We start from the raw sequence: 17,320 nt of genomic DNA on the forward strand, positions 1-17,320 counted from the left end.
TATGAGAGGTCTAGTGCATAACCTAAATAAACATAGCTATCTTAAGACTCTCTACTCTCAGGAACAACATATCTATATTCTTTTTCTTTTCCAAATTCTATATTCTACTCTTTTCAGAAAGAGTGAAAATTCTATAGGACGTGGGTGACAACGTGGGTAAAAAGAAAGAAAACAAGAGTCATAAAATCCTGGTCCTGTCATATTGCAAACTTAGGCAAATCAACTCCCCTTTCTGGATAACAGCTTCCGCAATGGCAAAGTAGAGATAACAAAGAACAGCAGCAAACCCACAGGTTTCCCCAGAGGATTAAATAAGATAAAGTGTGTAAAGGACTTAACTGGGAGAGTACAGACTCAATAAATGTCTTTTACTATTGTTATCCAAAACTTTTTTGCCAAATTAACTAAATAACTACTTAAAGACAGCAGCCATGTCCCCCAAAGTCCTTCCTTCTCCATGCTAAATATCCTCTCTTCCTAACTCGTCCTTATGATTGCTTTAAAACTATTCACCATCTTGGCCACCTCCTCAGACTTTTCCTCATCAAAGTAAACTGGGACTCATACAGAATATTCCAAATATGATCTAATGAACAAAGTCCAAGAAGACTATTACTTCACCTAATCTGGACAATGTATTTTAATTAATGCAATATAAGACAATCTTAGCTCCTTTTTTAATGCTGCTGAGTCAATTTCTTGGCTTACACTGAATTCTTCATAAATTTCAATCTCCAGATGTTTTCCCTTAAACTGTTTAAAGCCAGTTACCTTCCAAAACTCAAATCTGACTATGTTGCTTAATCAAAGAATCTGGGAAATACAAAATCAGTGCTACTGTGGAAAAGTCATTTTACCTCTAAGGTTTTATGTTTCTTGTAGAGTCCAGTTTTAAGGATTGGAAGGAACCCAGAGAACAGTCAGGGATGCCAACCAAAGAAAAATCATTGTGATCAATCATTTCAGACTTAACATATTGAGGGAAAAGATAAAACGAGCCCTGGGTCATACAGACATAGACACACTCCTCAATGGCGAACCAACAGGACTTAATGAACATCTCTTCCAGAGAGCAGGGCAAAGATGAGAAGCATAGTAAGCACACAGTGAAGGTTTTTAGTTCAGCCTATTATGAAAGTCTCTCCTGTGCAGGTGCCATGAGACTCTGAGAAATACCTGTCTCATTTTCTGCTCAGATGCAAAACCAAAAACATTTTAATGGGAGGAATATGGATGCAATTAGGTAGTCTCAGCAAGAGAAAGAATTTCTCCATATGAGATGAATATATGTGATGGAGAGACTTGCCACAAGATAGATCTGGACTCCACATGATTTACTAGCTGAATTCCTTGGGATCAAGGTTCACAACTTTTCCAAACTTAAGTTTGCTTACCAATAAAACAAAATTATAATAGTAGCATGGCTTTTATGAGTATTACCAAAAAAATGTGTATGTAAAATTTTCTACCTTGAAGTACTTGTATTTTAGATGCTCAAATGTTGCTTTCCTTCTGCAACCACTGTGTAGACCCTTTGTAGGGAAAAAAGAAAAAAGAAAAGAAAAAGAAAGAAAGAAATTCTGACCTATTCCTAGAACATGAAGTACTTAGAAATTATTATTCACTTCTCATGAATGAAATACCCTTTGCTTGCTGTATTTGTTAATCTGTTCTACTAGAATATAAGTCCCCAAAGTAAGAATCTGGCTTCTCATGTTAATAGAGTATTTCCAGTCATAAAGAATCAACTGTAGGAATAAGGTTACTATAAAGCCCACTCTGAATAGATAAACATGTTGAATCTTGGATTTTCTTCAAAGGTGCAACATTCACCTTTAGAACAATGCTTAGTCCAAGGGTCAGGTGATATCCTGATGAGCATAATATATTAATTCTCCTAAAATCTCTCATAAGTTCTCTTAATAAAACAGCATATAAAAATCAAGCTATGGGTGGGGTACGTGTTTAATGGTAACTGGTTATTTTTATTGGCACAGACATTAGGGTGAAATCACTAACCCTTGGAAAGTTGCCTTGGAACATGCCTGGCACCAGTGGGAATGTAGAAGTTACAAGGCAGCTATAAGGGGTGTGATGGCAAAGCCTTAATTTGCAGTGACATCTTAAACAAAGCAGTCTTAGTAAAGTAACCCTGTGAATTCAAGCCAGAATTGAAAGACAGGGGCAGACATGAAGAACATCTCTTGGGCAGAAGACTATTCATATACTTAACTGCTCTCAAAGAATGTTCTCTACTTCTTTTTTAAAAAATTTTTTTAGTTGTAGATGGACACAATACTTTTATTTTATTTATTTTTATGTGATGCTAAGGATTGAACCCAGTGCCTCACATGTGTGAGGCGAGTGCTCTACCACTGAGCCACAACCCCAGCCCCTGTTCTCTACTTCTTAAAGTCTGATTTTATTATTTTATTTTTCATTCACCATTTTAACATTTGAAAATTAACTTTTAATTTTCTAAGCCAAGAGTTCTAAGCCAAGAGTTCTGAACATTGTTCTGGGAAAGGATCATTTAAATTACCTACCATCCTCCTACTCCCTACTGAATCTTCAGTAAAGTAGATAAAACAGACTTGGCAGCATGAAAAGCTCACAAGAGGTCTTAATTAAAGACTAGGAGATCTATCAGAAAGTCTTGACTACTGCTTCTCTCATTTAATAATTTAATGTACAATGCTTTTGCATGACTTTTTCATTAGCAGGCACTTCATCTAAAATGAAATAAATAATCAGATATTTTATATTAAAAATATAATTATCACAGAACATATCCATGGTTAGTTTTTTATTTTTGGAAAGGTGATAAAAGATCTATGAGTTTAAATATTCCATGAAAAACTTATCTGTTATTCAGCTATCATCCAACCAGATTTTATGTTATCGATGGTTTATTCATTAATTCATTTAACAAATATTTACTGAGTATCTACTCTAAGCCAGGTTGGTGTTATATTTTAAGAACAAAACTGTATACTATAGATATAAGATCCCTATACTTATGTAGTTTATATGCTTGATTCTTATTCTGAGAAACATTGTAAGGCAAAACGTGTCTCAAATACTTTATTTTAGTTTACACACACACACACACACAAAGGTATCCTATCAGTGCTGGGAATGTAGCTCAGTGGTAGAGTGCTGGCCAAGCATGTACAGGGCTCTGGGTTCAATCCCCAGAACCAAAACAAAAAACAAAAAAACAATAACAAAAAACATACTGTCCAAGAAGAGGAGTTCATAATATAACACTATTTCTAATTTGAATACTAAAGTGGTTTCTGAGCCAAAATAGAAAACGTTATGAATTTTTGTAATGATTAAAAGAATTATAAAATAAAACTACATGCACTATTACAACAACAATTATGAAAATCTAAAGGAAAGAGATGATTTCCTTCCAAAAATAACTTGCCAACAATAAACCAAGGAAAAATTGGAGCAAATGGATACAGCAACTTACAGCAAGGACTGGAAAAAGATTTACCATTACAAAAAGTACTTGATTTATATGATTTAATTGTTAAATTCTGACACAACTTTGAAGAACTGAAAACCCCCTAAATTATTTAATCTATTTCATATGATAAAGATGCTAATTCTTAACAAATATAGTATTAACTGCTATGGTTCAAACACTACACTAAACACTTTATATGAATGTGTTTAATCCTCCCAAACGAGGATTGAAAAAAAAAAGCCAGCAAGGTAGATGCTATTAATAACCTCATATTACAGATTAGAATTATAGAACAAAATGGAAATTTCACAATTCAATTTTAAGATCTTGGGAGAGAATGTTTACTTATCTCCTCTCCACTCAAAAAAACAATTACTACTACCTACTACTACCAATACTATACACTAGCCTCACTTATCGCAATCATCAAAAAAGTAACCTATAACTATTAGTATCACAGAATCAGGAAATCTACAGACCTTCCTATTTAAAACTATAAATAATGAAAAAATATAGTATTAGAGAAAAGGCATTTTAAAAACTCGCATGCTTTAGGCCCTGGGTTCTATCCTCAGCATCACATAAAAATAAACAAATAAAAATAAAGATATTGTGTCCATCTAAAACTAAAAAAATTTTTTAAAGAATAAACAAAAATTTAAAATATTTTTGAAAATTAACAGAAAAAAATATTCTGAATAGCAAAATATTAATCATTTTTAATTAAAATAAGAAATGGAGTACTATGACCATTACTTTTCAAGATTATTTTCAAAGTTCTAGAAGGCTTAGCAAATAAAACTCGAAAATCAGTATAAATGTTGTAGGAAAAAATAAATTGTCTATTCTTTTAATAATGATAATGCAAATGCCAAGTGTATGCTACAAATAATCAATAGAACATGCTTTAGAAAACTGGGTTTGGGGGCTCAGGATGTGGTTCATTGTAGAACACTTGCCTAGCATGCACGAAGCCTTGTGTTCAATCCCCAGCCCTGATAAATAAATAAACAAACAACAACAAAAACTGTGCTACAGTCACACAATGGAATATTTAGGAAGGAAGGAAGGAAGAAAGGAAGAAAGGAAGGAAGGAAGGAAGGAAGGAAGGAAGGAAGGAAGGAAGGAAACTGGGTTTGATCCCCAGCATGAGAGAAAGAAAAGAGGGGAGGGGGAGGGGAGGAAAGGAAAAAAGCAAAATAATCGGATATAAGTCATTACATAAAAGATTTTATTAAAATTATAGCTTTCCCCTATAGCAAAGAATAGAAATGGAAGACATTTTATACAAAACAGTGTAAAAACTACAATATGCTTTAAGAACAAATTTGATACAAAGGTTGATAACCATATAAAGAAAACTACAAAATATTACTGAAGGGATAAAATATAATATATACAAATATAAATATATACCGTGTTCTTAGATGGAAATGCTAATATAAACATTATAGCTCTCACAAAATTAACACAAAATTTTAATTAATACAAAAATCCCCATTAAAATTCCAATATGGTTGATATTTTAGAAAAGAATAAAGTAAATTTAAGGTTCACAGGAAAAATAAAAGTCTGAAAACAGCCCCCAAAATATAAAAAAGAATAAGAATTAGAACAAATAAAATTTTTAAAAAAAGAATAACAAGATGAAGACTTGTCTTACTTGAGATTGAGATACACCAAAAAACACTACAAGCAAGTCAATTTGAAAGTGGTAAAATAGACAAAAAGATCAGGAAAACAAAAAATAGAATTCAGAAATACATCCAAGTATGTATGAGCTTTATATATAACAAAGGTAGTATTTAAATTTGGTGGGAAAAGAAAGATTCTGGCACACTGGATTTATCTGATAACAAATTAACCTCAGGCTCACAAGATATGGAATATCTATACAATATATTTAAGAATTCCAAATTATATTGAAGATTTAATAATTAACATGCTATAAATAAAAAACTTAGAAAATATCTATAAATTCAAATTACAAGAAACACTTCTTAAATATAAAAATGCCCAGAATTATATAAAAAAGCAGAATTATATAATAAAAAAATATTAACTTTTTGTATAATGTATCATGAGTCAAAAACTAACTCTACAGGTTTGATTTAAAAAAAAAACAAGGACTCTTAGAAATTTATGAGAAAACTGCAAGCAATTCAATTTTTTAAACACGTAAAATATATGAATAGGCAAATTCACAAAAGAATATGCTAAGTGGCTAACTTCAGAAAAGATATCAATTTAACTTGTAGCTCAAACTAAGTACTTTGTACCAGACTAAGAAAAATTAAAGTAACATGGATGTGTCACTTAAACTCATCAGATTAGTAAAAATCACACACACAAAAAAATGATACTCCCTGTCATCAGAGACTCAGGGCAAAATGTAATGCCATATATTTGTGCCATCTGGGCTAACAATGTGGTCTCTCTTAAACATTTAAACTATACATGCTCTGACTCAGAAATCCCAGTCCTGGGATTTTAATCCACAGAAATAAAAGATCATAAAAATAAAGGTATATGTATGTACGTGTGTATGTATGTATGTGTGTGTGTGTATTTACTGTAGTATCGTGTATCCTGATAAAAGAAACAAACTTAAAAAACTGAGCCAGGGTAAATATTAAAAGCCTATCAATAAGATAATGATTGAATAAATATATTTCAGCCCTGTTTAAATGCTACTTTAAAAAATGAATTGAAGGAACTTGCTTATGGAATGTTAAACAAGAAAACCAAGATATAGTAGAGTCATTTACCATATATATTTTTCACTTCAACTTTGTAAAACAGTAATTCAACCATATACATATATAGAGAGAGACATACATACATATATATAAAACATATATAATTCCCAGGACACAAGAAAAAACTATGGGGGAAAATTCAGATGGATACAGATAAACTGGAGACTGTTAACGTGGGTGAATAGATGGCTGGGGTCATTTGAACATGTACTTTGTGTTTGGGTGTTTTGGGTCAGGGAACTGGGGAAAATGGTTTAAAGAAGAAGAAAAGCCAGAAAGTAAAAGAATGGGAGAAGAAAAAAGTCTTCACTTAAAATTATTCTAGCATTTGTTTAAACCTATTTTCGTGAAAATGTGTGTGTGTGTGTGTGTGTGTGTATGTGCGCCTTTAGTACACATATAGCTATAAAAAAAAAAAAGAGAAGAATGAGTAAGAACAAAATGTGCTATTATACATAAATACAAATTTTGTTTACACAAAGCTTACATTAAGTACCAAAGCTTTCTTTTAAATTTTGGTTGAAAACCTTTCTAAACTTATCTCATGCCCATTTTCTTACAAAAGCTCTAATAATCACAGTTTTCTGTTTTACTAACGACTTGACATCAATATGGCATAATGGAAAAATGCACAGGCACTGGAACCTGGCAGGCCTTTATTCAAACCTGCTTTAACACTTACTCATCCTACGGGCTCAAGCAAGTCTTCTTACCTTGCTAAGCCTCAGTTTCCTCAACTCTTATACAGATAGCATTAGTGAAAACCAACACTGCATAATCCATGATTCTCATTGCTAACTTGAGTCATAAACTGAACCTGGAGGTGTGCTTGGGCAAAGGACTGATGCTCACACACCGGAGCAAGCTAGCTATGTTTTTTTACTCAGCCTGACTCTCTTTACAGTTGAATTATTTCATCCCCTCTCTCCTTTCACATGAAGTAGTGAGACAGGGATGTATAAGAATCCAAACATACTGACTACAAAGGTAGGACAGTAGCTAATATGATTTATCACTCAGCTATATCCCAGAATCAAAAAGTATATTACAAAGAGAGAAAACTTTCACTTCTTGCTGTCAGTATGTCTATCTTAATAGTAATCCTCTTAATTCCTCTTCTAACATATTTTAAGTAAGCACACAGACATTGGGTAAGAGCTTAGGCTCTACTATGAAAAGTAAAGTACATGAGTTTTACAATATAAACTTTATGACATCTTCTGCCTACAGAAGAGTTCTTAGCCTAGTAGGCAGTTGCAATTACCACTTGAGAGAGAGACCATTAGGCAGGAAGAAAAAGAGAAACAAAATTGCCCTGCAACCTGAAAGTTGGTTATCACATTCATAATTTAATGCCCTTATACTTCTCATTCCATCAGTTTTTTAAAATTAATTTATTTTCTAAAAATAATTTATTTCTTGTTAGCAGCTCCCCTTTAAGATAGAAAGTTTGTAAGTAAAAGTTTTTCCATCAAAGTTAGGGGAGGGCAATTTGCCTGTAGACAGTCAAATAAAGATCTTTCAGAAAATCTTACAATATAAATGTAAGATTTAAAGCCACAAAATCCTGGGCTGGGGCTATAGCTCAGTGGCAGAGCACTTGCCTAGCATGCGTGAGGCACTGGGTTTGATCCTCAGCACCACATAAAAATAAACAACAAAATAAAGGCATTTTGTCCATCTACAACTAAAAAAATAAAAATTTTTTTAAAAAGTCACAAAATCCTGAAAACCTCACCAGATGTTTCATGGAGGGATGAGGAAGAAAGAGGCAGTTGAGAGTTCACAGGCTACATTTTCAACACTTTCTAGATAATAGCCTAGGATTTTTTTACAACTCTCATTTTGTCAAATGGAAACCAGTAACAGGAATAACAAAACCTTAGCCCTCTACAAACTGAAGAAATTACAGTTTGATCAAAAGAAAAGCATTTATCTTCTGCTTAATATACTTGATCCATATTGTAACAGTACTAATAATAGATCAGTAAAACAAGCAGCTCTCGTTTGGGGATGTTGGGATAAAGGAGAGAGCAGTAAAGAACTAATTAACACATTAAGTGCTCAAAAAATGATAGTTATCAATTACTGTGGGATAATTGGTGGGGTAGGAGGATGGGAAATTAGACATTAGTGGGAGTACTAACAATGTCCTTTGAATACCACATGAAGAAGTGTGAGCTTTACTCTAAACATGATGGCTTCAAGATTTCTAAGCAAATGAGTGACAAAAACTGATTTATCTTTTAAAATATGACACTGGCAGCAATGTGGCAGCTGAACAGCACTAAAGCAGTATAGAAGATTATAAAGTTAAGAAATGTGCTGGTTAAGATGATGGTGTCTGGAGCTAGACTGCCTGACATTGAATATAAGCTTCACTCCACTAGTTGTATGACTTTGAATAAGCCACTTAACTGCTTTGTGCCTCAATTTCCTCATCTGTAAATAGGAAGAAGAACAGTTATTACTGCATAAGGATGTTGTGAAAAATAAGAGTTAACTACTGTAAGGCATTTAGAGTAATTCCTGGCATAAGTTAATACTGAATAAATCACAGCTCTTAATTGCATGTAACAAAAACTGGAAGTAGGGAGACTATTTAGGAGGTCAAGAAATAGCATAGGAAAATAAAGGTGAAAACAGAGAAGGGTGGATAGATGAGACATGCCACTGAAGACTCAAGAGAATTTATAACCAAATAAATAAATCACTGAAGGAAGGAGAAAGAAACAAAAATGACTAAGATTAATTACTAGAGCTTAGGTGCCTGGGAGGGTGCTGATACCATCAGACAAATCAGAGAACAGAAAAGGAAGAGGTGGATTAAACCTAAGAGTGTGGCTCTGGCCACATCAGGGTTGAGAATCCTCGAAGACATAAATGTTAAATGCTCAAGGGTCACTGGAAAACACATACTGAAAATCCAAATCTATATCTAGAGATATAGATTTGAGAGTTTCTAACATTTGGATATGCTGACTGAAGCTGTGGCCACAGAAGAGAGTACCAGGGAGAAAGCATAATGCAGAAAAGTCCTAAAGAACCACAACAATTAATCAAGAGGTGCCAATCAGACAGAAGAGAGGAGACAATACAACCCCATGGAACAATTCCCTACTTCTAGAAGCTTTCTAGCTTTGGGTAAGAAAAGATGTTTTCACATCTTAAACATCTTTTCACCTGTTAACATCTTTTATTATGACTATTTAGGATTAATACAGGTAACTTGAAAGAAGAGGCAGTAAACATAGAATGGCAAGAAGACAAAGGGAAATTATGCTGAAAAACTAAAAAGCTAGTGGTAACAAGAAAAAGGAACACTGGTTTAAAGGAGAAAGCTAATTCCAAGGTGAGAAAAACAAAGGGACAGAAGAAAACTATTATTCATTGAGTATCTAGTATATGCTAGTAACTGTCCTAGGAGATTTCAAATATTTTACCTTATTTAATTTTCATAATATTCTCAATACTATGAGATAAATAGTATTCCCATTTTAAATGAGCAGGCTGAGGCATATCTGTTAAGTAACTTATCCCAAGCCTTGCATCCAGTCCACTTGTACATGGCAGGCTCAGAATTAGAACCTAGGTGGAAGGACCACAGCCCTTGACTTTCCCTTCATACTTCCACTTACTAAACTGGTAAAAGCAAGACTTTCAAAAGGAGAAGGAAATAAACCAATAATAACTGTACTAGGAGAAAATCAGGACAATCATTACCTGTCTCACTTCAATAGAGCTACTTCTTTTAGAAAGTGTTAAAGGAAAAACAAAAAAAGTAACACCAAAAATTCTCTTTAAATCCCAGAAAACAGATATAATTAGTGACAACACTCTCACCCCTCAGTCTGGCCTAACTGCCACCATTATTTGGATTCTAGATTGCAACCGTCATGCCTCTCCAGCTCTCTTCACAGTCTTTCAGAAGCTCACTATCAACAATGAGATGGGGGGGAGGGGGAATGACATTATCTAATAAGCCTACATTCCTCAAACTAGAAGGAAAAGTGATATTTTAAAAAATCAACTTCTGCAAAAAATGCTCATTTTATAGCACAGTATAACATTGCTTTATATTCCATTGAAATCCCCTACTTTTTTCCCTCTAAAATTGTAAAACAAATGAAATCTCAAATGCCAGTTAAGGAACAATATTGACACCTTGTGGTGAACATCCTCAAGTATCAAACAGCAATAAGTAAATTGGCTCTTAATTAAATGTCTCTTTACCTGAAAACAAACATTTAACCCATGAATTTTCAAGGGTTAAGATGCAAAAGTTCAATGACCACACACACACTCAATGTAAATCTGGAAAGAGCTGCAAATACTTTGGCAACAATGCAATAAGCCTAAATTCCTAACTATGGGCCAAAGGATCAGAATAAAATCTCAGGTAATTGTTTTTCTAAAACAGTAAAACACATCCATCTAAAAGAGGTTAATGTCCTGAGTTTAGCTGCTCCTTAAAGTCTCTTTTTTGTGTGTGTGACACACATACACATAAAATTAGAGGGAATATATAAATACTAGAGGCACAACAGTATAGCGAGAGTTACTAACTAGAATATACTCTCAAAAAAAAGAAAGAAAGAACAGTCAACCTGCGATCTCATCCTGACTCCAACCAGCACTGAGAATTTTAGAGTTAAGTGATATTAAAGAACTCAGATTCTGTGTGTTTTCACATAAAATTATAGATCGGGTAGCAGCAATTTTATAAACCAAGAAAAGAAAATGTTTGTTTATTTATTTATTTATTTATTTTTTAATGACAGGGACAACATTGCCTACCTAGAGAGAAAGCAATTAACAATTTAAGTTTTCCAACAAGCACTCTATATCTATCATGGCAAAAATTATGGAAAGCTGGACATGGTGGCACACAACTGTAATCCCACAACTCAGGAGGCTGAGGAGGAAGATCACGGGTTTGAAGCCAGCCTCAGCAACTTAGTGAGATTGTAAGCAACCTAGTAAGACCCTGTATCAAAATAAAAAATAAAAAGGGATGGTGATATGGCTCAGTGGTTTTGCACCCCTGGGATCAATCCCTGGTCCCCCTATCCCCCTCCAAAAAAATGTGGGAAAAGAGGAACATTTAACAGTTAATAGAGCAGGTGATAGATATTTATTACTATGTCTGAGAAAAAGAACTAGCACAGGAAGTTCCATTTTATTAACTATGACAAGTACAATTTAAAGTTGCTAGTTATCCCTGGATTCAGGTTGAGAAACAGACATCTGATCTGTTCAGAAAAAGCATTATTTGTGTTATTAGCTATAAATGAATTACACAATGGTGGTGAGAAAACCACTGTTAATAAAACAATTTGAATCACTAACATATCTGAGGAATCTGGAAGGTACCCTAGAAATGAAACCCCCAAGAGCCAAATCATTCCAAGTTCAAAGTTAAATAACCAACTAATTACCAAGCCTGGTGATTTTGCATTTATAGAGGGCATTGTTTTTTTCAGAAAATTTCCTCGGTCATTATATTATGTGCACCTTGTAAGCATCAGTCTAGAAAGGTAAGACTGAAAAGGTGCTGGTTAAAAAATCTTCAAACCAATCTGCAGTCTGGCTGCAGTTGTGGGCCCTGAGATAGAGAAATCATTCAACACCTCCTGGCCTCAGCTTTTATGCTTAAGACAAGAGCTATGATCCCTGATGTGTGAACATTCAAAGGTTCTAAGAAAATAAAATAATAGCTGTGGGATACCAACCTTGCACGTGACTGAGTCACACTCCCTGGCTGGGTGCTGAAGCGCTCAGTCGCAAAAATATGGCAGAGCTTTCCCTACCCTTCTTGGTTGCGGGACAGTGTCTCATGCATGGGTGTGTCTTGCTATAGCCCCATAGGTGGAACTACACTCACCTGTTCTTTGTAATATAACCCCTTGCCCTGTTTAGGATAGAATCTTCCATGGAAGTGCCTTGTGTGTGTCCCCTCTCTTACTGTGCCCTTGGGTATGGCCCACCCGGATGTCGGTCAACCTGCTGACAGTGGACATCATGAAGATAAGACTCAGCCCCCTGAAACCTGACCCCTTGCCTCATTTGAATAGCTTCTCCTCAATAAAAGGGGGTCAGCATGTGTACGTGTGCGCGCTCTCTCTCTCTCTCTCTCTCTCTCTCTCAATAAAAAGGGGTTAGCACATGCGCATGCTCGCGCTCTCTCTCTCTCTCTCTCTCTCTCTCTCTTTCTGTGGACCCTTAAGGTCATGGTTATTTTGCGCAGCCCAATTAGCCCAGTTTAACTGGAGTGACCCCTGAGCCTTTTAAATGCAAAAACGGAAACCCGGCAAATAGATGTGAAAATGCTTGGATATTACAAAAATTTATAACATCACTGCTTCTATTTTATTTATTTACTTTTTTTTTTTGAAGAATCAGAGAAGTTAAATGAATTGGGAATAATCAAGGATAGCTGAAGTTAATTCCAGCGTTCTGTATTGTACCACAGGGTTTCACAGGCTCCCACAGCCGTTCTCCATCTCCTGTTCTCCTATGTATTCCACAGCCTCTATGATGCTACACTATTCCTCCTCTTTTCCCTGACTTAGGATATTTTCTTTTAATTCTACTGGTTTCTCTAATATAATCCCACAATCTCATACCCAGAAGACATATTTAATATAATTATATCTTATCTATATTTAACTAGGGAAAACAGAGGTCGAGATAATAGCAGCTTACCCACATTTTCAACTAGACATTCCTCTTTTCAAGACTTAAAACTCACTATGACCCAAACTGAATAGACTAAAAAATACGTATATATTTTTACAACTCTTGCATTCTATCTCCACCTTCAAATTACTAAATCCTGACAGTTCTATTATACATCCTAAGAAGTCAAGGTGAAGGCATTTCCTAAATATAAATCAAAAGTGATCTTAGTGAAAACTCACTGTCCCCTAAGAGTAATTTACACAATTCATGTGACCAAACTCTATATCATCACGTATAATAAGATCCAAGTTTCACATAGAAAAGGCTATTTTTATAATGTTTATAAAACAGCTCTTTCTCCAATCATCCTTATGGACTCTTCCTCTAGGAGATATATAAAGGATATCTAATGGTCTGAAATTTATGAAGTGTTATGTAAACATTAGAAAAATACTGCCAAAACCAAATTTCAATGAGTAATCTGTCTGAGTAGGGTGAACAAAGATTGAGTGTCACTGTTAATTTTCTTTTAAAATGCATTTATTTTGGTAGCTTGCCCCCCTGGGAAAATGTCCTTCATGAACTATCACATTTAAAATCAAAGAAAAAATTTAAAATCTTTCAAAATTAAGCCCAGACATTATAAAAATATAGAACTGAAGCACTTAAGCCTCTGAGCATTAGATTCATGTAAAGCTCCTTTGGCTTGCCAAAGATGATTCTTTTAAGATGAACATCAGGTGGAAACTCTGGGGTCGTGGAGGGCTTTTCTATTTTCTAGTTAATGCTATGGCCGTTAAGATTTTGATAAGTCTAAATTTTGCACTTCTGGATGGTGCTGTTTAGAGTACAGAAGACCAACAAATAGCTCACGTCCCTGTTTTAAGATCACTGGCTTCCAACCACTCTTCCCCACTGTCCAAAGTGGGATAAGGGCTTTCCCAAGACTTTGTGAAAGAGATAAACTTCAATTACTGTAGCTATAAAATTTATGAAGTTTTCACTAAAAAATGCTAAGCCCGAGTAACAGCTTCTAGAACACCCATACATTCTTTCACATGGAAATGTCACAAATTCAAAATGAGAAAGATTCTTAAGAATTTAGGGGGAATTTTCTTACCGTAGCAAAGAGAAGACATCATAAGAATTGCGAACACAGTTCTGATCCACCTTAAGAAGAATATTCTTCTGAGCATTTGAATAACCCTGAAAGACATTAATCAACAAGTAATCAAAATGAAACAAAAATCAAATCTGTATGAGTTAATTATGTTTGCCTTTTTAAAAATATGACTAAATACCTGAGTTTATTTAAAATTTTAGAGATTTCAAGAAATTAAATATAATTTCCATGTAACTGAAGTCTAACCTTTCAGGCAAGCGAATTTAAAATAAATTTCTTTCCCAGTTTCCCACAGAAACAATGTTTCACATTATAAATTGTGGTGAACTTCTCCAAGAAGCTTCAGAAATTCTTTTAACATATTATGTGACTGAAGAAGAGTATTAACAGTAATATTTCAACTATGCCTAGCCATCATGTATAAATAATGTTTATATGAGGAAAAGGAATTCCAAGTTTTAATCAGGAATGTAAGAAACAAATATTTCCACTTAGAGGTACAAAAGAGTAAGGAAGTTTTCTAAAGAGAACATATACAACGGTAGAATGAATTGGACATAACTTTCCTATGTTCATATACAAATACACAACCAAGGGGCTGGGGCTGGGGCTGAGTGGCAGAGCACTTGCCTAGCATACATGAGGCCCTGGGTTCAATCCTCAGCACCACATAAAAATAAACAAATAAAATAAAGACATGCTGTCCACCTACAACTATAAAAAAAAATTAAAAATAAACACACGACCAATAGAACTCCACATCACATTCAACCACAAGAATGGGCTCTAATAAAATAAGTTATACTATATATATAATATGTCAAAATACACTATAATGTCATGTATATCTAAAAAGAACGAAGGCTGGAGTTGTAGCTCAGTGGTAGAGCACTTGCCTAGCACATACAAGGCAGTGGGTTCAATCCTCAGCACCACCTAAAAATAAATTTAAAAACAAAAAGGTATTGTGTCTATCTACAACTAAAAAATTAAAAGAGGAAGAAGAGGAGGAGGAGGAGAGATAAAACTTCCAATTTACATTTCNGAGGAGGAGGAGGAGGAGGAGGAGGAGGAACATAGCACAATTCCATAAGAGAAGGACAGGTATCTCGCCATCCAAGAAAGGCAGTATAAATACTAGTTAGGAGAAAAAGACTGTAGACCCAGGCCATCGGGCTTCCAATTTGAGACCTTAATACACCAGTTTCGTGATCTTAACTAAGCTCTCCTCAGTTTAATATTGGTTTCTTCCCCTTGTAATACAGAAATTCTAGTAGTATCTACCTAACAAATGTGGGAAGTAAAATAATATTTCTGAAATGAAAATACTATATAAGTGCTTGCTATACTGCTAGTATAAACATTTTTTTTTTAAAGATTATGTTGCTCAAAGAGAGAAAGAGAAGGGAAAAAGGCAGGGGGGGCAAGTGAAATTCTGTCAAAATAGAAGAAACATAAGTGGAATAGAAACAGTGAGGGAGGAGAGACAGAGTAAAGGAAGAACAGTGGAATGAATCGACCTAACTTTTCTATGTACACATATGAATATGCATCAGTGAATCTCACCATCATGTACATCCTCAAAACAATAATTAAAAAAAAAACCACAAGTAAACAGCAGAAAAATCAGCAGAGGGAAGAGAACGGGAAAGGGAAGAGGAATTACTAGGTGCTAAATTAGAGCATATTATATTCCGTGCTTTTATAATTACGTAAAAATGAATCCTAATGTTATGAATAACTAAAAAGAACCAATGAAAAATGTGGAACTAGAAAAAAGATTATAAATCTCATAAAAATAAAAAGATTGTGTAGCTCAGACATTAAAAGAATGTTACTAATAAATGCATGTTAATAAATTGGACAACTTAGATCACACTAACTCCTTAAGAAAACACAGACTGTGAAAACTGACATATTATGAAAAAAGAATATCTGACTAGTACTGTATCTATTTCTTAGTGAATTATCAAAACTCTTCACACATACAGACCCCCACACACAAAGTCCAAATTCAAATTGTTTCACTGATAATTCTATCAAACATAAAGAAAGAAAGAACATCAATTTCACAAAACCCCTTCAGGAAGCAGAGAAGGAAACAATTTAAAACTTATAAGATCAGAATTACTAATACCAAAATTTGTCAAAGACATTGCCACACATACACATACATACACACATGCAGGAATCGCTCATGAACAGAAACACAAAATCCCTAACAAAATGTTGACAAACCGAACCACCAATATATCATAAGGATAAAAAAAAAATTATCATGGCACAGGGCGTGGTGGCATATACCTGTAATCCCAGTGGCTTGGGAGGCTGAGGCAGGAGCATCACGAGTTCAAAGCCAGCTTCAGCAAAAAACAAGGTGCTAAACAACTCAATGAGACCCTATCTCTGAATAAAATATAAAACAGGGCTGGGGATGTGGCTCAGTGGTTGAGCACCCCTAAGTTCAATCCCTGGGTGCCAAGAAAGAAAAGAAAAAAAACCTAGCACATACGTCTTTATTAATTTGATTTGTCCTAAGAATGGTTGACTTAGCATTTAAAAATCAATCAGATGAATACATGAAACAACCGTCATAAATTATAAAGATGCAATTTGTGACACAATAACTTAAGGGTGGGAAAATGGAGCTATATATATAGAGGAAAGTTTATATACTATTAAAACTAAGCTGGTATCAATTTGAACTAGATTGTTATAAATTAAGATGTTAACTGTAATCTCCAAGGCAACCACCAAGAAAAAACTAAAAGACATATACTAAAAGAAATGAAAAAGGAATTAAAATGTTACATGAAAAAATATCTAACTCAAGAGAAGTTGGTGATGGAAAAAATGAGGAACAAAAAGATATAAGAAAACAAACATCAAAACTGCAGAAGCCCTTCTGTATCTGTAAATACATTATCTATAAAAATGATGACACACTCCAATTAAAAGGCAGAGATTGAATCCGGTACAGAGGTGCATACCGTATTCCCAGCTACTTGGGAGACTGATGCAGGAGGATGGCAAGTTCAAGGCCGGCCTCGACAATTTAGGGAGAGCAAGGGATGTAAATAAAAAGGAGGGTAACTCAATGGTTAAGTGCCTTTGAGTTAAACCTCCAGTACTGAAATGGAGGGGAGAAGATTGGCAGGATAGATTTTTTTTTTTAAATGATCTACTATATGCTGTCTCAAGAGACTTACTTCAGAAACAAACAAAAAAAGACTGAAAAGAGCTCATATCAGTGCTGAATGGGTAACTCAGTGGTATAAG

At 34.4% G+C, this 17,320-nt stretch overlaps 1 protein-coding gene across 1 annotated transcript in view; it reads right to left on the minus strand.

Moving 5' to 3' along the window:
* Positions 1 to 446: 446 nt before the first annotated feature.
* LOC107135501 (UV radiation resistance-associated gene protein-like) overlaps positions 447 to 17,320 on the minus strand; it is a 101,354-nt gene continuing 84,480 nt past the window's right edge. Inside the window, exons 6-8 of the mRNA XM_015477397.2 lie at positions 12,765 to 14,124; positions 8,043 to 8,045; positions 447 to 473 (exon numbers count right to left, since the gene is read on the minus strand). Coding sequence (XP_015332883.1) covers positions 14,035 to 14,124 — 90 coding nt within the window. The 3' untranslated portion in view covers positions 447 to 473; positions 8,043 to 8,045; positions 12,765 to 14,034. The remainder of the gene's footprint in view (positions 474 to 8,042; positions 8,046 to 12,764; positions 14,125 to 17,320) is intronic.

The sequence above is a fragment of the Marmota marmota genome, unplaced genomic scaffold, assembly GCF_001458135.2.
Source record: "Marmota marmota marmota unplaced genomic scaffold, marMar, whole genome shotgun sequence".
Taxonomy (NCBI): Eukaryota; Metazoa; Chordata; class Mammalia; order Rodentia; family Sciuridae; genus Marmota; species Marmota marmota.